Consider the following 26,670-nt stretch of genomic DNA (forward strand, 5'->3'; position numbering starts at 1 on the left):
AGCCCTCTGTGAACAGGCAACGCTTTGTAGGGCCCAGCCCTTCAAATCAGTTCCCTGTTCTGATCCCTGGGGCCCTGCCCGGGGCTTGGGGGGCTGAGAGGGGAAGCAGCAGTGCCAGGCACACCCCATCCCCTTTGGGGCTCTGTCCTAGGCACACGACCCCATGCCCAGCTGGCAGAAAGGATCTGGGGGGGGGATCCACTGTGCCAGACCCCCCATCAGTGCACCCCCCCAGCAGTCTCGGGGAGCCCCCCTGTTCTCCAGAGAGCCCCAGCCCCTTGCCTGCACCCCAGCCCAGCTCTGATAGCTGCCAGCACGTGCCAGGGTTCCTGGGCACCTGGCACAGCCATGGGCCCCACCCAGAGCTCACATTCTGTGGCCGAGGGCTCCATCAGCTGCCCGCTGCTGGGCTGCTCCTGGGGCTGTTCCCAGCCAAGCACTGGCTCCGTGCCTGTGACCACATGGGCTTTCTTTGGGGAAGGGTTGGTTTCCTTGTTTTTCTGCCTTTTCAGAGGTTGCCAAAACACTCCCAGTGCCCAGGAACAGGCCCAGCTCAAACTGGGGCTGCCAAGGGGCCAGCGCTGCGCTCCAGGGATGGCTGCTTCCAAGGTCTGTGCCCTGGTGCTGCCACACAGCCTGTTCTTCCAGCACCCCCAGACCCTTTTTGGGGCTCATTGAGTGTTTGCAAGAGCCTGAGCCCACAGGGGAAGGGGAGCAGGACACGCTGCATGCAGCCAGTGACACACGTGCAGCTGCCCTGGCACCGGCACATTCCGCCTGGGCAGCCACGGGGAAAGCGGGCACGTCAAACCAGACACGTTAAATCATGAGCAGAAACCGAGCAGGAGGGGTGAGAGGGATGGCGTCTGGCAGGACATGTCACATCCAGAGGTGTGCAGAGACCAGGGACACGGTGACACCCCCAGCACCGAGCCCAGGATTGCCTGGAATGGGAAACAAGAGCCACCGCCCAAGCTGAGGTGGGTGACAGCCACATCAGGGAGTCACTGTCCCAGAGAAGCCCCCCTGGCACACCACGGCGCAGCCCTGGGGACACATGGCTGCCCCCATCCTTTTATTTTATCTGTGATAAATACAGCCCAGCCGAGGAGCTGCCACCCCGCCGAGCCAAGCCCGGCACCAACACCCCGCAAATAGAGATATTTATATAAAATAACACCACAAAAAGAGCCATTGAATCGCAGGGGGAGCACGAGCCCAGTCCTCCACCCCCGGCACGGAGCAGGGTTGCAAAGCCAAGCGAGTGCGGGGACCGTGGGGCGTGCGGGACCCTCCCTCCCCGCCGCCGATCTCCGTTCATCCAGTTCTGTCATGTGCACGAATCCGGCTGCTCCAGAACCATCCGGCTCCCGCTGCCCACGGCGAGGGGCCGAGCAGCACCGGGGGATGTGCTGCTCTCCCGGGAGTGGGGGGCTGCGGCCGCCCCCTCCCCTCGGCAGCCGCCCTCCTTCCCAGCGCGCCCTTCAGAGGTTGTCGGAGCCGGCGGCGGGGTTGGTGTAGGTGAAGGTGCCGGACCTCGTGGTGCTGCCGCCGGCCACCTTCGGGGCAAGAAAAGCGAGGGGGTGTCAGGATTGGGCTGAGCCCCCACCCCGGAGCATCACAGGAAGAGCTGCGCCCTCTCCACGCCCACTGTGGGCAACTAAAAATCGCATCGTGCCACCGTGGTGGGCTGCTGCCCCCCATCCATGGGCACTGCGGGCACCCCGGGCCCCCAGGGACACCCCGACCACCCCTCCCTGTGCGCAGGAGGAGCGGCGGTGGCCCCGGCCGTGTTCCCGCACGATAAGCCGGCCTGGCGAGTGCGAAGGTAAATATTTATCCAGGCCCCTGGTATTTGCTCAGGGTGAGCTGCTCTCAGGGAGCCGGAGCAGCTGGACACGGCCCCCGCCCACAGCCCCGCGTGGGGGGAGCACAGGGCGGCCCCCCGTGCCCAGCAGCGCCTTGGAGAGCCCTCTGCGCCTCCAGGCAGCTCCCGGCGCCACAGGAGCGGCTGCAGCTCCGGTTCGGGAGCTGCCGGTGCGGGATGAGGGATGCTGGCTGCGGGAACTCAATCCCCCATCAGCTCTGCTGTGCCTCAAACCTGCTCCCCACCCACGGCAGAGGATGCGGGAGACCTGAGGGACCTGCGGGAGACCGGCTGCGACACAGCAGAGCAGGAGAAGGGGCAGGGTGGGCAGGCAGCGAGCCCCCTGACGCCGCTGTGGCGGGGCACGGGAAGAGGCTGCCCAAGGTCGCGGGGAGCTCCCCGGAGCCGGGCCGGGTCTGCCCGCGCCGGCCGCTGCTCCAGCCAGGCGTGAATGTTACACTCACCTCCGGGCCAGGCTGGTGTGGGACGAGCTCCCTGCACTGCCATCTCCCTGCCCTGCCACCTCCCACTAACCCGGGGATGCCCCCCTGCTCTCTGCCCTCCTGCGTGCCCAGGTGTGGGGCTCTGGCTCTCACCTGGCTGTAGGGGTTGGGTTTGCTGTTGGGGGACACGTAGCGCCCGTGGCTCTGGTACTGCAGGTATTCAGCCATGGGGTGGTAGGAGTCCTTCTGGCTCAGCAGGTCCAGCTTCCCTCGGCTTTTCCGGCGGCACGTGCAGGTGGACTTGGGGAGAGAGAGGGGTCAGAGCTTGGGGACAGGGACAGGGCACCAAGCAGCAGAGTGCAGGTGAGGACTGGGGTGGGGATGGGGCCTCACCATCAGGAGGAGACAGGTGAAGATGGTGAACAGCAGCAGGATGCTGACCAGCACCAACAGAGCGATGGCCCAGTCCGGGATCATGGGTGCTGGAGCTGGGGATATCACTGCTGCAGAGCCTGAAAGGAGCAGAGCTGTGTGTGCACCACAGGCACAACTGGGACAGAGCCCTGAGAGATCCCTGGAACAGGGTCTGAGCCCTGCTGCATGGGATCCTGCCTGACACAGGCACTGGGAATGTGCACTGGCCCCACCCTCTGCAAGCCCCAGGCCCATCACAGCACCAAGCAGGCCCCTGCCTCAATCAGGACAGGGCAATGCTTCTGGAGCCCCCCAAGCTCCATCCCCTCCCTCGCCAGCCTCTCACTCTGGATGCTGTCCAGCTGCAGGCCCATGATGAAGCCATTCTGGTCCAGGCTCTTCCTCAGGCGCTGCTCAGCAGCGTCGGCAGTGACGGCATCGCTTCCATTCCCAAACACGAGGGTGGACTGGACCTCCACCGAGCCTGGGCTGCACAGGAGGAGGCATCAGCACCCAGACTGCCCCCCAGGGGCTACAAACCGGGGGGATACACTGCAGTACACCAGCCCTGCTGGTGCTGCTGCTGCTCACCTGTACTGCAGCTCGCTGCACCCGGTGTAGGTCTGCGTGCCCATGCAGCCCGCACAGCCAAAGACGTGTTGGAACTGGAAGGAAGCATTGAGGTCATGGCCACCTCCCCACAGACACAGACTGACACCCCCCTTTCCTGTCTCTGTGCAGAACTGGCAGAATGGATGCTCCAGGTGCTTCCATGGAAAGCCCCAAGGTTAAGGGGTTCCTTCCCATCACAGCCCAGGACCTCTGCCCCAGGGTGAGCTGGTTCCTTCCCAGCACAGCCCTCTGCCCCACGGTGAGGGGGCTCCTCCCCAGCACAGCCCAGGGCCTCTGCTGGCGGGGCTGGCACTCACCATGGTCAGCACAGTGCGGCTCAGGCTCCTGTACTCCTGCGATGCTGGGTCACGCAGGCTCTCGTTGAAGCTCCTGTTGATGATGCGGAAGGACAGCGGGACACGGACGAGCAGCTGGAGGGCAGCAGGCAGCTGGGCTGAAGTTTTGCTGGGGTTGGGACCACCCTGGGTGGGAGCTGTGCTGCCCTCAGATGTTATCTGGGTGGGAAAGACCTGAGCACTGGTGCTCCCGTTGCCTTTGGTGCTGCCGTGCATGGTGGTGGGAGCAGCAGAGCTGCCATTGGTGCCAAACTGGGGGGCCCAGCTGCTGCTGTTTGAGGTGGCATTGGCATGGGGGATGGCTGGGCTGCTCTGGGCAGGCACCACAGTGCCATTGGACGTGGCATTGCTCATGGAGTGGTTGCCAAACTGGAAGTTCGTGGTGTTTGTGCCAGGGAATGCGGTGGCGTAGGGGAAGACAGAGGTTTGGGGCCGGCTGGCCCGTGTGCTTTTGGGGAATACATTTGGCAACACGGTGGTGGTGGTGGTCTCCGTGGTCATTTCCACGGTGGTGGTTTCGGTGGTTTCCATCTCCATGGTTGTCTCGGTGGTCATGGCATGGATACCTGGAGGAAACCCCCGGAGTCAATGGCTGCAGAACAGTCAGGGAAGGTTTCACCCAAAACAGCTCATCAGCTGGACACTGTGGGAAGCACCACAACCCCCAGCAGCCAACAGCCAGCTGCTGTTGCCCACGAGGCTAAGGAGACCTTCAGCAACGCCCCACGATCGGGCACTTGTGACACCACGGAGGGTCCAGGCGGAGCTGGCTGGGCACTGGCACCTGCGCTGTGCCCAGCCCTGCAGTCCCTGGCGTGTCCCTGACATGCTGGGGGCCACCCAATAAAGCTCCCCTTGCTGTGGGTGACAGGCTGGGGTGCCCTCACACCCTCCAGACCTGCCTGGCCTGGCTGGCGGCCAGTACAGGCAGCTCCCGGGCAGGTTCACAGCGGCTGCTGCAGGAGCCGGCAGCACTGGAGGAGAGCCCGGGGTCCGGGTGCTCACCGGGACACACCTGCATTCCAGCCCGCAAGCCCCGGGCACAGCCTGCTCCGGCTGGTCCCGACACAGCCCAGCCCTCGGCCGAGCCCTTCGGACACGGCAGAGGGGCCACGCTCTGAGCCCCCAGGTGCCAAAATTCCCAGGCACAACCAGCCCCGGGGTGCTGCACCCCAGAGCTGGACAGCGACAATGTCCCTGCTGCCAGGATGCCACTGGCTCCAGTATCCCCGTGTCCCTGCTTTGAAAGGGATCCTGTTCTGCTCCCCCTGCCCGGCTCCAGCCCCTCACCTGTGCCCAGCCCCTCACCTGTGCCCAGCACCAGCAGCAGCAGAAAGGCAGCGAACGCCATGGGGCTTGTCCGGGCGGTCCCGGCGCCTCTCGGGGCTCAGCAGCGGCTGCTCTCCCGTTAGCTGGTGGCACACGCCTCAGTGCAGGGATCCGGAACTGGCAGCTCGACAGCGGCCTGAGCTTTATAGAGCACCTGGGGCAGGTGGGGAGGCCCCGCCCCGCTGCCAGCTCCAGGCAGGGGGGTCGTTCTGCCCCGCTTGGAACAGGGGTGCCACCTCGCTCATGGGGTCCCCTCAGCATCAGCCCCCCAGATTGGGTCTCTCGCACTCCCCTGGCTCGGGGAGACACCGCTGGCAGCGTCCCTGTGCCACGGGTGGACCCAGCCTCGGGTGGGCACAGCAGCCGGGCATCCTGGGGTAGAGGCAGGAGCAGCATCTGCCGGGCTCCCTGGGCTGAGCGACGGGCACCAGGAGCTGGTGGGGGACACCGGGGGGGACACGGAGGCCCCCAGCCCCTCGTGCAGGGGGGGCCTCATCCTCTGGCTCAGCCCAGGGTTAATCATTACCTCTGGTCATCGCCTCGCCCTACACTCAAATAAACACCGGTGACCCCCCCGAAACGCTTACGCAGGTACAGCCCAGGGCCCCACGACATCCCAGTACCTCCCAGTAAGTTCCCTCCAGGAGCCAGGGCCCCCCTAGCAGGCACAAAGCCCCATCCCCAGTCAGGACACGGGTGATGCCAGGTGCCGCGCTGGGTGCCAGTGCCCCACCCCAGAGTAACGGGCGCCGCCCGTGCCTGGGCAGGTGACATGTGCTCCTGGCACGGATGGGCATCAAAAGCTACTGGGGAGTGGTCCCACTCTGCCCCTGCCCTGCAGAAATTCCTGATCCCTGGGAGAGCCCCAGTCTCTCAGGAGGGTGCTGATTCCTGGGGGGGTCCCAGTTCCTGGGGAGGTCGTGGTCGGGGTCCCCACACTTGGCTCCTGGCCAGCCAAAGTGGCACCCCAGCCACGCCACAGGTGAGGTGGTGCTGAGAAGGGGAGCAGAGAGGGGGAACCCTCCGTGCTGCAGTGATTGAGGACGAGGGATGGATGGCAGTGCAGGTGGAGTGGGACCCAGCAGCACTCTGCTCCCCCCACAGTGACCGCAGCCTTGGCAAGCCAGGCCACGTGCAGGCAGTGCAGGCAGGATGCAGGCAGCACCTCTGGGCAAACATCTCCTTCCCAAAAGGCCTCACCACGGGAATGGCTCTCCCTGTGCAGTGATGCTGCTCTCTGCTCCAGCCCTAATCCCCCTCCCCACTCAGCTCTGGGGCCTTTCCCCTGAGCCTCCCCTTCCCCCCAAAGTGAGGGCTGCAGTTTTCCTCCTGCACACACCCACAGAGGACACACTGTGGGGAGGGCTCAGGGGCAGGAGGGTCGCAGCAACTGCTCTCATCCACCAGCCCTGGGAGCAGGGGCCATGTGCCCACCCTGTCCATGCCCAGTGGGTCAGTGTGCCCACCCTGTCCATGCCCAGTGCATCCCCTGTGTCCACCCTGTCCATGACCAGTGGATCCCCTGTGTCCACCCTGTCCGTGCCCGGTGGATCCCCTGTGTCCACCCTGTCCATGCCCAGTGGATCCCTCTGTGCCCACCCTGTCTGTGCCCGGTGGATCCCATGTGCCCACCCTGTCCGTGCCCGGTGGTCCCGACTCGCCCCGTCCCCGCCCCGCGCGTGCCCGGCTCGGGCCGGTGGCCCCGGACCTGCGGCGCTCCCTGGCGGGCGCAGCCCCGCACGACGCTCCCGCCGCGCACCGGCACCGGGACCAGAACCGGGACCGGGAGGGGGAAGGGGACCTCTACTGGCGTGAGACCGGGAGCGAGACAGAGACTGGGACTGGAGCGAGAGCGGAACCGCTGCTGGGAACAGACCGGGAGCGGCATCGGGAGTCGACCGCAGTAATGCAGAGCAGGAGCGAGACCGATACTGGGGCGAAACGGGAGTGGGAGAGGGAGGAGGAGATAGAGCAGGAGCGGAGCGGGACAGCAGCGGGAATGGAACCGGGAACGGTACTGGACCGGGAGCAGAAGAAGGACCGGAACAGTAACGGGAACCGCGGTCGCCCCTCGCAGCTCGGGGGCGCGGGAGGAGGCGCTCAGTAGCCAGCGGCTTTTTCACCTGTCCCGGTACTCCCGGGAAGAGCCAGCTGCCCAGAGAGGCACAGGCCCCGGCCCCGGTCCCGGCCCCAACACCGCAGGGCAACCCCGCGTTGCCCTTTTAAGAGGGGCCCGGTGCCGCCGCGCCCATTGTCGCCGCCGCCGCTGCGGGGCGGGGGGGCCGGGCCGGTGCCGGGGCCGCGCGCTCCGGGGCGGGCGGGATGGGGGGGTGGGAGCACATTCCGCCGCGTTGCCGGGACAGCCGTCGCCGTGGCGACCGGTCCCTGCCGCCGAGCCGCGGTGCGCGCCGCGCAGTTCCCACGGAGCGGCCCGGGCGGCGGCGGCGGCTCCGCTCCCTCCGGGGCGGCGGGAGGGCCGGGATGCGGTGCAGTGTTGTGCTCTCGCCCACCAATATTGCACTCGTCCCGGCCTCCCGCCGCCGCGGGCTGCGCCTGTGGGACCGGCCGGGCGCTGACCCAAACCCGCGACCACCGGGAGAACGGCGCGGGACGGAGCCGAGAGCATGGGGGGGACCCACGGCCCTCTCGGGCCAGCGGGAACCCGCAGGGACCGGGCGCGCAGGGTAGAAAACACTCAAAACTTTATGGCCAGGCGTGGGGCAAGGACCGGAGCGCCCGGGGCAGGCGTGGCGGGAGCCCCGGCACTGCGGGGCCCCGGTACTGGCAGTGCAAAGTCCGCGGGGGGCCGGGAACGGGGCCCGGCCGGGAGGAGCGGCGGGGCCCGGCGCGCCCCCGGGTGCCGCCGGTGGCGGGAGCCCGGAGCGCCACCGGTGCCGCTGGCGGGGGAGGCCCGTGCCGGGCGCGGTCACTCGCGTCCCTCCAGCAGGAACCGGCGGAAGGGCTCGAAGTCGGCAGGGATCGTGTCTGTGGGGAGCAGCGCGGGGGGCGTCAGGAGCCGGCGAGGGGAGCGAGCCCCCATAAAGCCCCCGGCCCAGGACTGAGCCCGCCGCAGCGGCGAGGGAGGGGATGCTCGGCCGGCCGCCGGGCCGGTGCGGGGGTCCCGGGGGCCCTGCTCACCGTTGCAGCGGTACTGCAGGTTGGACCAGATGATGTTCTCCTGGGAGAAGCAGAAGACCCCCAGCCGGCCCCCGCGCATCGTGGTGTCGATGATCACACCGGAGTCGGCCACCAGCTGCGGGCCCTCGTACAGGCGGACCCTGCCGGGGAACGGGGCCCGACCGGTTAGCGGGCCCTCACCGGGACCCCGCCGGGGCCAGCTCCGGGATTCCACCGGGACCCCGCCGGTATCCCACCGGGGCAAACATCGGGATCCTACTGAGACGCCATCGGGGACAGCACCTGGATCCCACTGGGACCCCTCCACGACCAGCACCGGGCCCCGGGTATCCCGACCCGGGGACGGTGGCACCGGGCTGGAGCCGGGGCATCCTGCGGGAGACTGGGCCGGGGGCACCGGACCGGCTGGATCCTCCCGCCGGGGCCCCCCTCCATGGCCGGGCTGAAGCCCCCCGCGCCGCCCCCGGCCCGGCCCCGCCGCCTTTGTCGGGCGCTTTGCATGTGAAAGGCGCCGGCGGGGTCGCCATGGCGACGGGACAATGGCCCCGGGGGCCCGGGGGGCGGAGGGCCCGGCGGCGGAGCCCCCCCGCCGCGGCCGCCCCGGCGGGAGCCTTAAAGGAGAAACGCGGCTGCGGCCCCACCGGGCAGAAGCCCTCCCCACGGCCAAAATCCCTCCACTGCGGAGGTCTCACGGGGCTGCATGTTCCCCCACGGCCGGTATCCCCACACTGCGGTGGTCCCACAGGGCTGGATCCCCTCACTAGGGTGGTCCCAGGAGGCACAACTTCTCCTCACGGACATGCTCCTATCCCCGAGGGGGATCCGCAGGGCAGGACCCTTACTCGTGGTTATCATCAGGGCTGGTTCACTCCAGGTTTCTCACCCTCTGCTGTGGTCCCACTGGGGGTCTCACTGGGGGTCCCATGGTGAGCACAGCCCCCACCCCAGCGCCCCCCATGCCCCCTCTGCTTACCTGATGTAGCCCACCTGGGGCCTGTGTGCCAGCTGCCAGCGGTAGGACGTCTTGTCCCTCCAGCCCACGTTCCGGGGGTCCTTCCAGAGCAGGCGGACGTGGTCGGGCGTGTGGCCCGTGTGCCACAGAGCGTTGCGTAGGTGCTCCCCGGGGCCCGTCGAGGATTTCACTGCCTGCAGGTGCATGGGGGCTTCAGGGGGCCCTGAACAGGGAGGCCTGACCCAGCCCGTGGGTGGGGCCACCACCCACCTTGAGCTGCAGCCCCGGCTCGGCCACAGCACGGAAGGGGGTGGCCTGCCAGTAAGTCTGCTCCGTCTGCTTCCACATCACCACGTAGAAGCTGGCGCTGTCCTGGTAGCTGAAGATGAAGCCGGCGTAGTCATCGTCGGTGATGGTGTTGACGTGGAAGGTGCCCTCAAAGTCCACCCCGTTGAAGGCTGTGTAACCTACAGGCAGGAAACGCTGCGGGGAGCCCTCTCTCCCCACGGAATTCCCAGCCCACCCACCCTTCACCCCTCATCTGTGGAGCAAAGAACCAGCCCTTACTCCCCTGCACAGTGGGGGAGTCTCTGGTTCTGCCCCCAGAGCCTGCGGGTGGGTGAACATATCTTACCCACAGCCAAACCCGGGTCACTGTTCATGGTCTGCACGATCTCCATGCCCTGCGGGGGGACAGCTGGGTGAGGGGCACCCCAGCACCCCTGGGGACCTCCCAGTCCCCTGAGCGCCCACCCTGCAGCGCAGCCCCCAGAAACACGGGGCGCAGCACCCACACCTGGTTGAGCACAACCCAGTTGGGGTCGATCTGGGCGTCCCCCTCGGGGTCGAGGATGACGGTCTGGTAGGCACGGAAGTCGGTCAGCGTCACCTCGGCGCTCTCGGGGCACACGTCCAGCTGGTCCACCACCGTGTCATTGTCAAAGTCCTCCTCGCAGACGTCACCCACGCCATTCCCTGGGGACACCGGCTCAGTCAGGGCTGGGCTGAGCCCAGGCAGCTCTGCCTCTCCCGGCCCACCCCATGCTCACCGTCTGAGTCTTTCTGGTTGGGATTGGGAATGAGGCGGCAGTTGTCCGGGCCAGGTGCCACATAGTCCGGGATGCCGTCATTGTCATCGTCATTGTCACAGTCATCCCCCAGCCCATCGTTGTCCGAGTCCAGCTGGGAGCTGTTAGGGATCTCAGCGCAGTTGTCCTTGGTGTCCTGATGCCCATCCCCATCACTGGGAGCAAGAACAAGGTCAGAGCAATGACAAAACTGGGGATCTCCCCGAAGACCCCATTGTCCCTCCTGGCTGGTCCCTGAACCAGGAGCCCAGTTCTGCCCCCCGGGACACAACTGCGAGGTCACCCCGCTGCAGTGCTATCCACACCTGTCCTCGTTGGTGTCACAGATGTCTCCTACCAGGTCACTGTCCATATCTGTCTGGAGGAGAGCGAAGCCCTAGTTCAGTGCACATCCTGGGGCGAGGAGGAGAAGGAGCCCCTGCTCCCCCCTGGGCCAGGCCCCAGTCATCCCAGGCCCCCAGGCCCAGCCATACCTGAGTGGGGTTGCTCATTTCAGGGCAACTGTCACAGGCATCCCCAACACCGTCCTCGTCCCGATCGGTCTGCAGAGGGTTGGGCACCTTGGGGCAGTTATCCAGCATGTTGGGTATCCCTGCAAGGATTGTGCTGAGTGGATACCCTCCCCCCACGCTGGTGGGACAGCCCCCCTGGCACAGCCAGGCCAACCCAAGAGCAGCTCACCGTCCCCATCGATGTCATTGTCACAAGCGTCCCCCTCGCCATTGCTGTCCGTGTCCCGCTGGTCATTGTTGGGCACATTGGGGCAGTTGTCACAGGCATCCCCAAAGGAGTCAGTGTCCGAGTTCTGCTGGTCCTTGTTGGGGAAGAGCCGGCAGTTGTCCTGTGAAGAGGATGGGGATGTTGGCGCTGCGGTGGTGGCCACAGAGGCCAAAGTCCCACAGTGGTCAGGGCAGACATCTCCAGCACCCTGAGACCACTCCCAAGCCACCAGCCTGCTGCTCCTCAGGAGAAGCATCTTGAGGGACCCAGAACCAAGCCAAAACAAGAAGCCCTCCTAAAGCCACTGGCATGGCCACCCGTCCAGCACAGCCACCTCCACATTCTTGACACCATCACCATCAGCATCGTCATCACATTGGTCCCCGATGCCATCGTTGTCAGCGTCCTCCTGCCCAGAATTGGGCGTCAGGCGGCAGTTGTCCTGCAGGCACAGCCAGAATTAGGGACGGGAGGAGATGATGTCTGGAGCACAGCCCTGCTGAGGACCCTGCACCCCCTGTGCTTCCCCTGCAGCAGCCCACCTGCTTGCAGTGCTTGTTGTTGTCGATGCAGGGCAGGGGCTCGTCCGGGTACCCATCCAGGTCTGTGTCTGGCCCACACACGTTGCCATTGCCAGCCCAGCCCACGTTGCACTGAATAAAGAAGAGATCAGGGTCTGGAAAGGATCCTGGCAGGACCAATGGTGCCATGCTGTACCCCCCACACCCTCCTCCTGTCCCTGTCCCCTGCTCACTGCACAGGAGATCTCCCCATTCCTCTCAAACAGGCAGAAGCCATTGATGTCGCAGGGGTTGGAGGTGGAAATGCTGCAGGACCTCTGTGGCACACAGCCAGACGTTTGGTTGCCCACAAAGCCCGACTTGCAAGGCCCGCACTTGTAGGAGCCCTGGGGAGAGAGGGCAGGGGTGGGATGAGGGGAGCTGAGCGGCCCTGGGGGCAAGGGAGGGAGCGGGACAGCGCTGCTCACCAGCGTGTTGGTGCAGATGGAGTTGGGGTCGCAGCCCCCGTTGTTCCCATCGTTGCATTCATCAATATCTGTGCAAACCTGTGAGCAGTGTGGGAGAAATGCTCACCTGGGGCCTTTCCCTGTGGGTGGCTCTGCCCATTCCTGCCCACGGGAAGCTGTCCTCCTCCACTGGCACCGCATCATCCACGCTGTCCTGCACTCCAGGGATCCCACAGGGATCCCACATCCCATGGCACTGCACTCACCTGCTTGCTGGCCCTGGCATAGTCCACCCCCACTCCAGAGACGGTGTTGCCTCGATAGCCACGGGGGCAGGGCTCGCAGCGGAACCCAGGGACTGTGTTGATGCACTTGGAGCCGGGGAAGCAGGGGTTGGCATGGGCACACTGCAACACCGGGAGAGACACAAACTTCATCCTTGGGCACAGCATCCCGCCGGGGTGGCTGCTCCCCAGGCCATCCTGGGGCATTCCCAGAGGAAACACCCTCTGCTCGCACAGCCCTGGCAGTGCCGGGGCTGCTGATGCCCCCCAGGCCATGCCCACCTCCTCGATGTCAGCGCAGTGTGTGCCGTTGCCCTCCAGCCCCGGCGGGCAGGGCCCGCAGCGGTACCCAGGGTACTCATATGTCTCCATGCAGTCCACGCCGCTGAAGCAGGGGTTGGGGTTGCAGCGGGACCGGTGCTCATGGAAGCCTGAGGAGAGGAGAGGCAGGTGAGACAAGGTGGCCCTTTGCCGCCCAAGGTGGGAGCCTCGCCTCGCCAGCACTCACCGCAGACCTGGCACTCCATGATGGTGTTGCGGATCAGAGACATCTCCTTCACCTGCAAGGCAGAAAAGCGTGGAGCATCAGGAGGGTGCTGGCACTGTGCTCTGGGAAAATCCAGCCCAGGGAGTGTCAGCACCCCCTCAGTCCCACCTGGTCCCTAATGTCTTCCCGCAGCTCGGTCAGGATCCGGTTGAAGAGGGTCAGCTGCGTGACCAGTGCCTTGGTCTGCTCACCTGCCAGCAGCAGAAAGGAAAGGTCAATCCCAGCACAGACAAAGTCTCCCAGGGCTGCGGCCAGGATGCTCTGCCCATTGGCAGTGAGCTAGGAGGATGAGGCAGCTGACAGCCTGTGCTCACACAGGGCCCTTTTCCTGTAGCACACCCCACACCCTCTGATCCCACATGGGGCACTGGCTGCACAGGGATTTCTGCCTCTGTGGCCCCAAACGCCTCACGCCAGGCAACGAGGGAAGCAGAGCAGGGACTTACCCAGGATGGAGGCCAGCACACTCGTCACTGCAAGGAGAGAGACAAGACATTACCAAATGCTGCTGTCACACCCCAGCAGCGTCACTTCACATGGTCACTCCTGGTCAGCACATGTGCAGCACTGCAGCTCCCACCTGTGTGGGGATACTGGGCCAGGAGGGACAGGAACATCTCTCTGCGCTGTCACCCCCCACCACCTTGTGCCATGGCCCACACATGGGACCCCCAAAGCCCCCCAAGCTGTTACCTGCACTGTGAATGGACTCATCTCCTTGGAAAGGGCACTCACTCAGGGCCCCTACACGGCTCATGGACCCTCCCAGGATCAGCTTCATCGACTCCACAAACCCCTGATGTGTGTGGGGAGATGCAGTCAGCTTGAGGGGGCTCTGCCCATCCCCAAGGGGGCACTGGCTGGGCTCTCAATCCCCCTGGCACTCACCTGCATCCTCTGGTAAGCCTTCAGCCCTGTGCGCACCTCGATGGACTCCACCTCGGCCAGGGGGATCTCAGAGAGCTCGGGCAGCCCCACGCTGGAGTCCATCTGCTTGCAGTCCACGTAGAGCTCCACGCTCAGCGTGTCCCTGCGCAGCCCGCTCAGGCGCACGATGACAGAGTGGCTCTGCCCGTCCGCCACCTGCGCGTGCTGCAGGTTGACCGAGTGCACCTTGTTGTCCTCCCGCAGGTACCTCACCAGGACTGCAGGGCAGCGGGAAGGGGCCGTCAGCTCCCCCCCAGCACCGGCAGCACCCCGGGAGCGGCGTGAGCTCATTGCTCTTCCCTGCAGGAGCTCAGCCCCGTCTGGCTCAGAGCAGGGCCAGTCCATCCCCACCCACCTTTGTTAATCTTCCCCACGACAGAGACCTCCAGCCACCGGGTGTTGTCCTTCTTGGAGTAGAGGCCAAAGAGGGTCCCCCCCTGCTTGGGGGGCAGGCGGAAGGTGGACAGGAGGTACACGTCGTTGACAGTCAGAAGCTCCATGCGGATCTTGTGGGCCACGCTGGCCATCTGCCGAGCCTCGCTCACCAGCAGCAGGTCGATGACTGCGGGACACGAGCACCGGGGTCGCCACCGCACCGGCAGCCGCAGCTCCGGTGCCCGATGCGGTCAGAGCGGGGGTGGGTGGGGGTGTCCCTGGACCACCGGGCTCTGGGGGGACCAGGGAAGCCGGGGGGCTCCGGGGCCGCCCCGCGCGGTGGCGCTCCAGGACCGGCCGCGCCTCCGAGCGGGACCCGCGGAGCCCCCGCACCGGCGAGACCGGCAGAGTCCCGGCCCGGAGCCCGCCCCGCTCTTGGGGCTTCCCTGCATCCCGCTCCGCGGAACTCCCCGCGGGCCAGCCCCAGTAAGAGGCAGCCGGACCGGGAGACGCCGGAGGGACTGTCGGGCCCCCGGTACCGGCTCGGGGCGCTTAGCGGGGAGCGCGGACAACCGCACGAGTGCCCTCCCGTTCCGTGCAGACGCACCGGGCAGTCCGAGAGGGGCTGCGGTGCGGGGTCAGCCCCCGCCGCGGCACTCCTCCGCGGCCCCGAGCCAGCATCGGAGCCGGCGGCCACCCAGCGCCGCGGGGTGAACGTTCCAGCGTCCCCGGTGCCTGCAGCCCCGCTCCCCCGGGGCGAGCAGAGCCGCTGTCAGCGGCCGCGGGACTTGGTCTGCCGCCGCCGCCCCCCGAGTGTCGCCCGTCCCGCCGCCCCTTCGGGGCCGCCCCACCGCCGCCCCGAGCCCCTCCGGTACCTTGCAGCTCCTGCCGCGCCGCGGCGGCGGCGCCCAGCAGGAGCAGCGCCAGGAGCGCGGGGCTCCCCGGTGCCCCCATGGTGCCGCCGGTGCCGCCGGTGCGGAGCGGAGCGCGGCGGGGCGGGGTGGCGCACGGGGGAGGGGCCGGCGGGGCCGGCGAGGAGGAAACAAAGAGCCGTCAATCACCGGGCGCATCCCGGGGACACCGGCGGGCCACCGGCCGCGGCTCCGGCCGCGGAGGGGGGCAGCGTGCCGGCGAGGCGCACTGAGCCCGGGGTTTCGGGGACCTCCCGGCACTGCCGGCCCCGGGGTAGCCCCGTTCACAGCGCCGGTTCACCGGGAGGTCAGGCGGGGGGGCTGGGCCGGCCCCAGCAGCGCCGAAGCATCCCGGCCCGGGAGAGCGGGACCGGCCGCGGGGCCGTGGGGTGCCCCACGGCACGGAGCCCCCCGGGCCGGCAGAGCCCCGGGGCCGCTCCGTACTGCCGGGGGATGCTCGGGCCGCTGAGCCGCTCCCGCGGAGCTCCGGCCAAGGCGGGCGGGCGGCCCGCGGCGTCCCGGCCGTGTTTACAGCTGTTTCCCCCGGTACCATAACAACCGGCCGAGCCCGGCCCCGGGACTGCCCCAGCCCCGCGCCTCCGGGCCGGCTCCGCGCCAGCGATCCCGCGTAACGAGGGGGTGCGGGCGATGGAGGGGGGTGGTCCCGAGCCGCACACGGGGCGTTTTCCCTCCGCCGCTGCCAGCGGGCTCCCGGCCCGGGTGCTGTCCACGGAGGGCTGCGGGGGGGGTGCGGGGCCGAGCAGGGTGAGCAGTGCGGAGCTGGGCTGAGCTGAGCAGTGCGGGCCCGCGCGGGGAGATGCGGGGCACAGCAGGACTGTGCGGTGCGGGACCGAGAAGTGTGAGCAGTATGGAGCTGAGCTGAGCGGTGCGGGGCAATGTGGGGCCATGCGGGGCTGAGCAGGACGGAGCAGTGCGGAGCTAAGCGGTGCGGGGCAACGCAGGGAGATGCGGGACACAGCGGGGCTGTGCGGTGCGGGGCACAGCAGGGTGAGCAGTGTGGAGCTGTGCTGTGCGGGGCAATGCAGAGACATGGGGGATACAGCGGGGCTGTGAGCACGGTGTGGGGCACGGCAGGGCTGTGACACGTGCGGGGCACTGCAGGGCAGTACGGTGCGGGGCAGAGCAGCGTGGAGCTGAGCTGAGCCGTGCGGGGACAGGGTGCGGAGCATGGCAGGGCTGTGACACGGTGCGGAGCATGGCAGGGCGGTGCGGTGCGGGGCCGAGCAGTGTGGAGCTGAGCTGAGTCGTGCGGGGCAATGCAGAGAGATGCGGGATACAGCAGGGCTGTGACACGGTGCGGGGCACCGCAGGGCTGTGTGGTGCGGTGCGGGGCCGAGCAGTGTGGAGCTGAGCTGAGCCGTGCGGGGACAGGGTGCGGGGCACGGCAGGGCCGTGACACGTGCGGGGCACGGCAGTGCGGTGCGGTGTGGGGCCGAGCAGTGTGGAGCTGAGCTGAGCCGTGCGGGGACAGTGTGCGGGGCAAGGCAGGGCTGTGACACGGTGCGGGGCCGAGCAGTGTGGAGCTGAACTGAGCCGTGCGGGGACAGGGTGCGGGATACAGCAGGGCTGTGACACGTGCGGGGCACGGCAGGGCGGTGCGGTGCGGTGCGGGGCCGAGCAGTGTGGAGCTGAGCTGAGCCGAGCCGAGCCGTGCGGTGCGGGACGGGTTCTGCCCCAAAGACCCTCCACACACCACCACCGCTGCCATGCCCGCTCGGCTCCGCTCCACCGCCGGGACCCCCGGCCGGTGCCGCCCCGCGGCGGGGGCGGGCGGGGCTCTGCCCGTCCGGTTCCGGGTCGGCGGAAGATGGCGGCGCCCATGGAGCTGTTCTGCTGGGCCGGGGGCTGGGGGCTGCCCTCGGTGGATCCCGACTGCCTGGCTGTGCTGGTGAGCGCCGGGGCCGGCGCGGGGGCGGGCCGGGGTCCCGCGGGCAGACCCCGCTCTATCCCTGCGTGCCTCCCTCCCGCAGACCTACGCGCGGTTCACGGGGGCGCCGCTGAAGGTGCACCGGGTCACCAGCCCCTGGAGGAGCCCCTCCGGTAAGGGCCCCGCCGAGGATACCGGCAGCACCACCGGGACCCCCCACCCCATGGCAGCCCCGTGTGCCCGTTGCCCCACTCGCCACCCCTGCACCCTCCACGCGTGACGCCCCCCACCCCATTTCAGCCTCCCAGCCCGTCTGATCCCTCACGTGCTGTGGCCCCACACCGCTGACCCCTGCCCTATTGCACACTCCTGTCCCACTGCAGCTCTCTTGCCCTAGGGCCTGTCCTCCCCACGTGGCACCACCATCCTACCCTATTGCACCCCCTGTACCTCATCACACCCCCTGCCCCATTATCACCATCCTACCCTATTGCACCCCCTGTACCTCATCACACCCCCTGCCCCATTATCACCATCCTACCCTATTGCACCCCCTGTACCTCATCACACCCCCTGCCCCGTTACCACCATTGCCATATTTCAGCTCTTATCCCATCACACCCCTTGTCCTGTTATCACCTCCCTACCCTATTGCACCCCCTGTACCTCATCACACCCCCTGCCCAGTTATCACCATCACCATATTGCATCCCTTGCCCCATCACAGCCTCCCACCCCATAGCATCCCTCGTGTCCTGTGCCCCTGACTGCACCCTCTCATCTCATTGTACCCCGCTGTGTGTCCCCCCACCACTGCAGTCCCCTCTATCCCATCCCAACCCCATCTTCTCATCACCATCCCTGTCCCATCACGCCTCCTCTTGCCCTATTGCACCCTCATGCCCCACTGCACCCCGTGTCCCATTGCACCCCCTCATCCCATTGTGACTTGTGTCCCATTGAACACCCTCATCACACCCCCCCACCTCATTGCACCCCCCTTTTTTCTGTTCCCCCATTGCTCCCCTGTCCCATCACTCCCCACTGCACCCCCCTGTCCATCCCCACCACACCCCCCTTGTCCTGGAACATTCCCCATTTCCCATCACATTCCCTATTTCCCATCACACAGCTTCTACCCCCTCCCCTGTGCTGCTCTGTCCCCACCTCGCCTCACACCCCTGCACTGCCTCGTGCCCCTCATCCAGGCAGGGGGATCCATCCCCATTGCAGCCCCCTGCACCCTCACCTGCTCAGGGCACAGTGAGTGCAGCCCCCACTCCCTCCCCCTGCCCGCAGGGCACCTGCCCGCGCTGAGGACACGGGACGAGGGCACCATCTCCAAACCTCAGCAGATCATCACCCACCTCAGGAAACAGGTACAGGGGGGCTTGGGGCGCCCCGTGCTCTGGGCTGGGGGCTGCTGGAGCCCCTCAGGGAGGAGGGGACTCTGTTGTGTCACCCAGGGGTGGGATTTGGGGCGTCCTGTGGGATCAAACGGGTGTTTTCTCTGCAGAAATACAACGCTGACTACGATCTGTCGGCCACGCAGAGCGCGGACACGATGGCCTTCGTGTCCCTGCTGGAGGAGAAGCTGCTGCCAGTACTGGTGAGGCTGCGGGGAAGGGGGGCTTGCTGGGGATGGGGTCTGCTCTCTGGAGCTGTGCAGACAGGCTTGGGTGTGCCCAGCTGCCAGCAGCAACCTCCTGGGAGCCTGGCATGGCTGGGATGGGGGTTTGGGGGTGGCAGCCGTGGGTTGTGCAGCCCAGGCTGGGGTCTGCCCTTGACCCCAGTGCTCCTGCAGCCCCTCATGCTCTCCAGGGTGGCTGTGCCAGGCAGGGGCTCTGGTGTGCCAGCAGCTCTGCCGTGGCCAGGCTGTGGATTGTTCTCCACCACAGATCCACACGTTCTGGGTGGATGCCAAGAACTACGTGGAGCACACGCGGAAGTGGTACGCGGAGACCATCCCCTTCCCCCTCAACTTCTTCCTGCCCAACGCCATGCACAAGAGGCACCTGGAGCGGCTGCAGCTCATCTGGGGGGATGACTACATGGAGGATGAGGAGAAGCTGGAGAAGGAGGTGAGGAATGGGGTCTGGGAACAATGTGAAATCCCTGTGAGGCTGTCCAGGGGTGACTTTATGATGCTCGTATCCCCATTTGTCTGTTTAGCCCAGAAATAAGTTTTGCACCTTTAAAGATTGGTTCTGAAAAAATCCAAACTGGGGTCTGGGTTCCCCCCTCTGCTCCCCTGAGCACTGTGGTGGTACCTGGGCAGGTGACAACCCTGTGTCCTCCTCCTGCAGCTCTACCGGGAAGCTCGGGAATGCCTGACACTCCTCTCCCAGCGCCTCGGCTCCCAGAAGTTTTTCTTTGGAGACTCGTAGGTGGCCAAAGGCGGGGAGGGGAAGGGGCCTGAGAGCCCCCCACACCCCAGCAGGGCTGAGACCCTGTGGTCTGCAGGGGCGTTGCAGCCACTTTGGGGGTAGTACAGGCTCACAGGGCACTGTCCCAAGGAGGGGGAGCCACGTGCTGTCCCCTGGGGGTGCCTGGTGGGTCTGGGTGGCTTTGGGTGGGGACAGTGGCCCAGGCATGGCTCTCTGTGCCCCAGGCCAGCCTCCCTGGACGCCTTAGTCTTCAGCCGCCTGGCGCCGCTCCTGAAGGCCAAGCTGCCCAACGGGAAACTGCAGCAGCACCTGAAATCCCTGCAGAACCTGTGCAACTACTGCACCTCTATCCTCAGCCTTTATTTCCCCTGGGACGGAGGTGAGAGCCACCCCCCGCCTCACCCTGCCGCCTTGGGGCGACCTGTCCCCCCCAGCTCACTCTCAGGGTGACCCCTGTGCCCCTCCAGATGCCCCCCTGAGCGGTGCCCCTCGGGCTGCAGGCACGGACAGCAGCGAGGCAGAGGAGGACCCCCACAAACGGCGCAAGCAGCTGCTGTCAGTGCTGGTGGGGCTGGTGGCCATGCTGGGCTACGCCTTCCTCAGCGGCATCGTCTCCATCCAGCGCGGCAGCGTGGGGCCGGCCGGCCGGCAGCCCGTCGCCCTGGAGGAGGAGGAAGAGGAGGAGGAGGAGTGAGGAAGAGCTGTGTGGCTGTTCCTTCACAGCCCCTGGAACTGACTGTTTTTACTCTGGAAGCCTGGCAGCGTTGCTGCTCTGCTCTGTGTCCCACCAGGAGCCACAGCCCTCTGCGTGGGAGCGTCCCTGCCACACCAATAAACCTCCCTCTCTCCACTTGCACCCTCTCGTACTCCCAGCACTCCCAAGGCCCTTCCCAGTTTCCCCAGTTGCCCAGGCTGGAGTTTTGCAGCAGGCACCAATGGGTCCTGCCTGTGGCTCTGCCCCTCGCTCCAGTCTTGGGTCTTGATGTCCCAGAGAGGGGACCTAAAAGCATCTGTGGCATCTGAGCAGTGTCCCTGTCCCTTCTCCAGCAGCTGTGGGGCTGAGCCCCACATCTCCCCTGCATCACTCCCATGTTGCAGCCCTCAAGGCAGTGCAGACAGCAGCTCTGCGGGGCTGGTACCTCCCCTCCACGCTGCTGCCAGCTCGGCAGCACAGCCGAGACACAAAACCAGAGCCAAGGGCAGCCGAGGCTGCTCGTCAGGACACGTCCCCAGCCCAGGAGCGCTCCCCGCTGCCAGCGGGACACCCGGAGCCCCGCTCCAGCAGCCGGGATCCCTCCAGCGCTGACATCTGTTTGCATTCCAGCACGCCTGCCAGCGCCGGGGAGCTCCTGCAGCTGGCACAGCACCGCGTGGGCTGCGAGCGGGGTCGGGGGCGGCCACCTGGGCTCCGTCTGCCCCCGCGGTCCCCTGGGCCACCCGGCGTGGGGCTGGTGCCGGTGTTGGCTGCGCTGCCGTTCCCTCTGCCGGTTTTAGGATGCACAGATGGAAAAGGCGGCGTGGGGCCAGCCCGGCACACAGCCCTCGCTTGTTTGGCCGCCGGCTGCCACCGCCAGCGGCATCCCAGCGCTGCTGCTGCGGTGGCTGAATGTCCCCAGGCTGCACTCCTGTGCCCCCCACCCGGCTGCAACAGCCAGGGGCCCCCACAGTGGGCTGGAGCAGAGCCACGGTGCTGGGCCAGCTGCGGAGCCTCCCCCGTACTGGCCCAGTTCGAGGGGCCCCACTGGGAGGGGGATGACTCAGTGCAAACCGCCCCCCCCCCAGCACGCTCCCCTCTAACGTCACTCAGGAACTATGTGCCCCGTGCTCCCCGTTCCCGTTAGCTGGAGGGGCTGATGGCTGCTCCAGCAGGAGAAAGCACAGCCCCCTGCCCTGCTCTGGCCGGGGAGAAGCTGGAGCTGCCGACGCCAGAGCTCTGCTCTGAATCCTGGCTGCGTGTCCTGACTGCAGCTTTGGGCCCTTCCCTGCCTGGGGGATGCTGCAGTGGAAGACAGGAGAGAGATGCCACCCCTCAGGGGGACAGCCCCCTACAGCACCAGCCCTGTGGCATGCTCAGGAACCTGGGCAGAGGAGGGATGGCACCCATGGGGGCCTCAAATCTGCCTCCTCTGCCCCTGGCATAGTCCTGCCCACAGAGCTGGCACCAAGGGGAGGTCAGGCAAGCAGGCAAGTTTGTAGAAAACCTGTTTATTTTATGAAACATCTAGAAAAGCACAGGCATTGCAGCCCTAGGGGCAAACAGGTCCTCTGGGCTGCAGGGGCTGTGCCGCAGCCCCAACCCCATTGGAGTCTTCTCTCCAAGCTGCCACCAGCAGCGTGTTCCTGGTGCTGGCACCTCTCTCCTGTGCCACGCTAGGCTGGCTGCTTCCAGAGGAACGTCTGGATGGAGTCGCTGGGAGCCACGGCCTCGATGAAGCCGACGCGCGGGTCAGAGATCCCAAAGGACACGTCCGTGGGGGAGCTGCGGGGAAAGCAGAGGGGAAGGAGGCTCAGTGGGGTCAGCGGGGCCTTGTCCAGGGATCAGAACTGAGCCACTCACCGGTTCAGGACCACCAGCACAACGGTGCCGTCGGGGCGCAGGAAAGCCGAGTGCTCCAGGTCACAGCGGTGGCACTTCTTGGAGACAGCCAGTCCCACACGCTGGGAGCCCTCGGGGATGAACTTGCTGTGGGAACAAGCAGGGTCAGAGTGTGGTACTCAGGACCTGGTACCCGGAGCCAGCAGCCTGTGGCCCCAACCCACCTGAAGTGCCCCAGGTGGTAGAACATGGGCTGCTTGTAGAAGACATCCTTGCTGCTGTCCACGATGACAGGGCTGTCCACATAGTTCTTGCTCCAGTTGGGACCTCCCTCCATGTCCAGGGCCAGGTTCCAGTCGGTCCAGCCTGTCACGTAGTTGTTGAGGTTCTGCAGGGCAGGGGGTGGTACTGAGCCACGGGCAGGCCCAGGGGCTGGCCAGGGTGGCCAGTGTGTCCACGGCTCCCACCAGGCCCTACCGACAGGATGCTGTGGCTGTACTTGCTCCCACGGTCCCAGCCACCCAGGACCACCCTGGGCTCCCAGAAGTAGGAGCCTGTGGAGGCCTCGGTGGAGAGGAGGAAATAGTCTGGGAAGAGGTGATGGGTGATGGAGAGTGTCAGGTCGATGGGTGCCAGGAAATCCAGGTACCAGTGGATGCCGATGCCGCTGATGTAGCTGGCAGCCACGGGGTCTTTGAGAACCTGGCAGGAGAAAAGGGTCACCAGTGGCCAGGGCTGGGGAGATCTGCTGTGGGGCCAGGACAGCTGCTGTGGGGACTCACCACCTCGGCCCAGTAGGGCAGCATCACCCTCTGGTCATCCAGGATGATGAGCTGGACGTGGCGGTGGGAGCTGTTGGCCAGCGCCGGGCCCAGGTCCTGGGCAATGAAGTCCCTCTGGTGCTCAGGGGAGAAGCCCAGGCACTGGAAGGGGTAGAAGACGATCTCACCAGCCGTGGGCTCGTTCCCTGCTGTCACTGCCCAGAAGGTCAGGTTGTGCTTGGCGTATTCATCCAGGAACCTGGTGGGGGGTAGAAGATGAATGGCCCCATCACACCTGTGCCAGCCCCAGCTCCAGGTATGGCATCCCTGGCACCCACCACACTCCCACGGCTCCTCACCGGACGAAGTACTTGGCCCAGGCCTGGTGGTACTTGTCCCCAGGGCTGCCCTTCAGTGTTCCCCTCCCTGTCATTGCTCCGTTCGTCTTCATCCACACCGGGGAGGTCCAAGGGCTGGCATAGAGAGACAGCGGCCTCTTGGCCACTGCCTGGGCTGCTTGGAGGATGGGGATCTAGGGAGAAGTGGGATGGCTCAGAGATCTCTGGGTCTGTCCCAGTGCTGGACAGCAGGAGGAGTCACCTCCCCGCCAGAGGCAGGAAGGAGTTCCCTTTCCCCATCCCACCCCGTCCCATCCCACCCAGGAGTACAGATGAGTCCTCTCCCTCCCCATTGGAAGTGATCCCCTTCCCCTTCCTATTCCATCCCATCCCATCCCATCCCATCTCATCTCATCCCATCCCATCCCATCCTTTCCTTTCTTCCCCCCAGGTGGAAGGATGAGTCCACTCCCTCCTAATCAGCAGGATGTGCCTTTCATCCCCTGTCCATTCTGTCCAATCCCATCCCATCCCATCCCATCCCATCCCATCCCACCCCTGCAGCACTCACCTTCATGTGCGTGTCCTCCTCTGTCAGGTTGAAGTGCCTCAGCTCGAAGTCGTCCTCGGCGTCGGCGTAGGTGTACAGGCGGATGGAGAAGTCAGTGCTGGCCATGGGCACACGCACCAGGTTGTACTCAATGCCTGAGGACAGGGCAGGGGGTGATGGGCATCCTCGAGTTGCATTTGGGGGCTCCAGATCCCCCAGCCCCTCAGAACAAATCTCAGCAGCCAGACCCCAACAGCTTTGCCTGCCCTGGGCTCACCTTCCTCGGAGAAGTAGGAGCGGAGCAGGTGGGTCTGGGCAGCCTTGGACAGGGACTGGATGTTGATGGCGGCCGCGTCGGTGATGGAGCCACCAAAGCCCTTCACCTTCTGGAACCTCTGCGCTGTGTCCAGGGTGAGGTGGAAATCTGTGGGGACACACGGTGTCACCACCCCTGCCGTGGAGGACAGGCGCTCCCACAGCCCAGGGTGGTACCTGGGCTCTCGGCGTTGTGCTGGAATTTCCCCTCGCTCCGCTCCAGCCGTTTGCCAGCCTTGCTGCTCTCGTATTTGACATAGGAGCCAGGGGCTGGCACGACCAGGGGGTCCAGCGTGTCACAGTACATGGCACTGCAGGCACAGACCAGCGAGCCGTGCCCAAAATCCTTGGCGTCACAGGGACGGCCACCTGCAGCAGAGGAAAGAGCGGGTGGGCACAAAGGGCTGTGGCAGGAACCCAGCTCATCCCTTTGACCTGTGACAGACTCCAAATTCCCACCCTCCAAAGCCCAGGGACATGTGCCAGCACGTACCTGTGGCCTGCAGGGCTGCCTGTGCCAGCAGGAGCCAGCCCAGGACACTGGCACAGCCTGGCCCCATGGCACAGCCTGGCCCCATGGCACCTCTGCTGCAGCGACTCCGACAATGCCGATGGACACGCTGGGAGCAGAGCAAGGTGTCAGCACCCAGAGCTTCTCAGCCTGGCCCAGCCACACACAGGGACAGAAACACAGGGCAGGGAGAGCCCCAGCATCATCCCACTGCCCAGGGGACCACTAGACCCCTCCCTGCCGGGGCTAAGCCTGTCCTGCCCTCTGCCCACTGCTCCAGCCCAGCGCCCACCTTCCCTCCCACCCCTCCAGAGTCTACCAACAGTTCTGGCTCTGTCCCAGGTGGGGTGCAGCCCCCCAGGTGTGCGTAGCCCCCAGCTGTGAGCCACCCCACCAGCCTGCAGCTCCTAGCTGCCCACGCTGGCTGTGCCCAGCAACTTTGTTCACTCCCATCAATTCCCTCCCACTCCTTCTCCCTTCTCACCCGTTCCACAGCTGTGCCATGCCGTGTCGTGCCATGCTGCATCACCCCCTGTACCCCCAGTGACCCCTGAGCCATGCCCAGGAGCAAACAGCTCCACAATCCCAATCCCACATGCCTAGCAGCTGGAGCTTGTCCAGCCAGAGTGGTTTGGGGCTCCAGCCCCTGGCATGGAGAGTCCCACATTCCCCTGTTCTTTCAGGTGCTCGCACCCTGTCCTGTCCTTCCCGTGGTGCTGGGCAAGGAGCTTCTCAACGAGAGCACAGGAGGAGCCACCTCCAAGCCTCGGGACCCTGGTGCCAGACTGAGGACCGCTGGGGACCTCTGCCAGGGTGGGATGGTGCTGACTTGCTGCTCCCCGAGCTCTTGTGGGATGTGGAGCGGGACCAGGCAGCTGTCCCACCTCCATTGCCTCCCACTCCCTGCCTGGGAATGATGACCAGCTTGGCCAGGGCATGGCCTCAGCATGGTCCTGCTGCCCAGGGCTGTCCCATGCCCATCCCTATGCCCCTCTCTATCCCCATTTCCACCTGCTGAAGCCACCTCGGGCCCAGGGGACTCACCTGCTGCCAAAGCACCTCTTGCTGCCGCGTCTCTGTGGCAGCGGTGGCAGGTCCTGTGTCCCGGCTGTGCCTGGTGGGAGGAGACACTTCTGGAGGAGCAGGAAAGGTGAGTTTGGAATGGGACAGCTCATGGGACTCTGTGTTTGAAGAGGAGCCTGGGGATGATTTTGCAACCTGGCTCCGATGAGCTTTCCACACACCGCAGAATTTGCAAAGCTCTCCTGAAACCTGTTCCAGTGGCCAGAGGGAAGCTGGGGAGGGGAGGATGCCCTCCAGCCCCCCAGGTGCCTCCATCACCCCCCACAGCCAGGCCTGCCCTGCTCCCCTAGGGAAGAGCCCCACGGGAGCAGCCCTGTGCCCCTGGGACACCTCGGGCAGGGCAGGGCAGGGCTGGCTGTGCCCACCCTGGCTCCCTGCTCTTGGCAGCACTTTGGCTTTGCCACCACCAGTGCCACTGCCAAGACCTGTGTCCCGTTTGTGGCTGCTCCAGCACCTTTCCTAGCATGGGCAGAGGCAGCAGCCGGTCACGGCAGGGACTCCCGACCCCTCCTGGGGTGGGCACAGCCCGCCCGAGTCCCCTCGCCCCCGCCGTGCCCCGCACGCCGGAGCTCCACGCCGCAGCGGGCTGGGTGGAGCCGGCAGCAGCGGTTTATCATCGGCAAAACAAGTCTGGGCTCCACACCGTCTAATTTGGGATCCTTCCTAATTACAGGCATCGGCTCCGCAATAGAAACAGGAGGAGGGCAGAGGCATGGGGGGAGTGGCAGCTCCCCGGGGTCCCCTTGAGGCAGCTGGGGAGGGTGGCCAGGAAGAGACCCCCACCCAGGGACCACCGTCCCTCACTCAGTGTCCCGTCCCCACCCAGGAACCGCAGCCCCCGAGGCAGGGTCACAGCCCCTGGCTGGAGATCACAGCCCCCCGTGGGAATCAGTAAAGGTGAGATGATTTTCAGCAAGCTGGAAGAGCAGGCCTTAGAAACAGAACAGAGAACTGGCTGCAGCTGCAAAGTCTGAAAGTAGAAAATGTTACAATGAGTACTTTTGGTACTTTTAGTAATTGGCTGAAACAATTGTCTGTAAGCTTTAGCAATAACTACTGACTTTCAGCAATATGTTATTGGCTAGAAAGTTTTTCAAGTGCTCTGTAACAAATAAATCTTCAGCTGCTGCTGGCTGTACCTGAGCTTTACCATCTTCCTATTGACTGAATCACGTAATGAGGCTGATGCTGCAAATAAAACTCAAGGAACGTACCCCAAGAGTCCCAGCCCATAAAGAAAACAGCTCCCCAACACACCCCCACCCAAGGCCCTGCTCCTCCTGCTGCCCCCAGCCCACGCTGCGGGCAGTGGGATGATGGGGATGGCTCCTCCAGCCTCACCCCACCCCTCAGAGCCATCCTGCTGTGGCT

At 65.9% G+C, this 26,670-nt stretch overlaps 3 protein-coding genes across 3 annotated transcripts; 1 reads left to right on the plus strand and 2 right to left on the minus strand.

The window, feature by feature from the left end:
• Window positions 1-7,706: 7,706 nt before the first annotated feature.
• THBS3 (thrombospondin 3) lies at window positions 7,707-15,477 on the minus strand. Its single transcript, XM_041464860.1, has 23 exons — window positions 14,895-15,477; window positions 14,000-14,206; window positions 13,606-13,862; window positions 13,411-13,513; window positions 13,164-13,190; window positions 12,826-12,908; window positions 12,679-12,730; window positions 12,453-12,601; window positions 12,153-12,293; window positions 11,908-11,985; window positions 11,674-11,826; window positions 11,462-11,572; window positions 11,254-11,361; window positions 10,881-11,040; window positions 10,673-10,791; window positions 10,505-10,557; window positions 10,161-10,354; window positions 9,908-10,086; window positions 9,746-9,794; window positions 9,382-9,578; window positions 9,133-9,305; window positions 8,160-8,299; window positions 7,707-8,006 (listed from the first exon to the last, which is right to left on the minus strand). The coding sequence occupies exons 1-23, from the start codon at window positions 14,971-14,973 to the stop codon at window positions 7,948-7,950; spliced, it is 2,871 nt and encodes a 956-aa protein (XP_041320794.1). The 5' UTR covers window positions 14,974-15,477; the 3' UTR covers window positions 7,707-7,947.
• A 1,035-nt stretch (window positions 15,478-16,512) lies between these two features.
• Window positions 16,513-20,055, plus strand: MTX1 (metaxin 1). Its single transcript, XM_041464848.1, has 8 exons — window positions 16,513-16,839; window positions 16,922-16,991; window positions 18,118-18,197; window positions 18,335-18,427; window positions 18,717-18,899; window positions 19,125-19,201; window positions 19,430-19,584; window positions 19,673-20,055. The coding sequence occupies exons 1-8, from the start codon at window positions 16,759-16,761 to the stop codon at window positions 19,897-19,899; spliced, it is 966 nt and encodes a 321-aa protein (XP_041320782.1). The 5' UTR covers window positions 16,513-16,758; the 3' UTR covers window positions 19,900-20,055.
• Window positions 20,056-21,425: 1,370 nt separating this feature from the next.
• LOC121352162 (lysosomal acid glucosylceramidase-like) lies at window positions 21,426-26,158 on the minus strand. The gene is made up of 12 exons (XM_041464863.1): window positions 25,261-26,158; window positions 24,615-24,620; window positions 24,199-24,325; window positions 23,883-24,074; window positions 23,668-23,814; window positions 23,412-23,545; window positions 22,862-23,034; window positions 22,524-22,761; window positions 22,219-22,443; window positions 21,966-22,129; window positions 21,763-21,888; window positions 21,426-21,684 (listed from the first exon to the last, which is right to left on the minus strand). The coding sequence occupies exons 1-12, from the start codon at window positions 25,552-25,554 to the stop codon at window positions 21,576-21,578; spliced, it is 1,935 nt and encodes a 644-aa protein (XP_041320797.1). The 5' UTR covers window positions 25,555-26,158; the 3' UTR covers window positions 21,426-21,575.
• Window positions 26,159-26,670: the final 512 nt, after the last annotated feature.

This window comes from Pyrgilauda ruficollis, unplaced genomic scaffold, assembly GCF_017590135.1.
Source record: "Pyrgilauda ruficollis isolate IOZ18807 unplaced genomic scaffold, ASM1759013v1 scaffold185, whole genome shotgun sequence".
Lineage (NCBI taxonomy): Eukaryota > Metazoa > Chordata > Aves > Passeriformes > Passeridae > Pyrgilauda > Pyrgilauda ruficollis.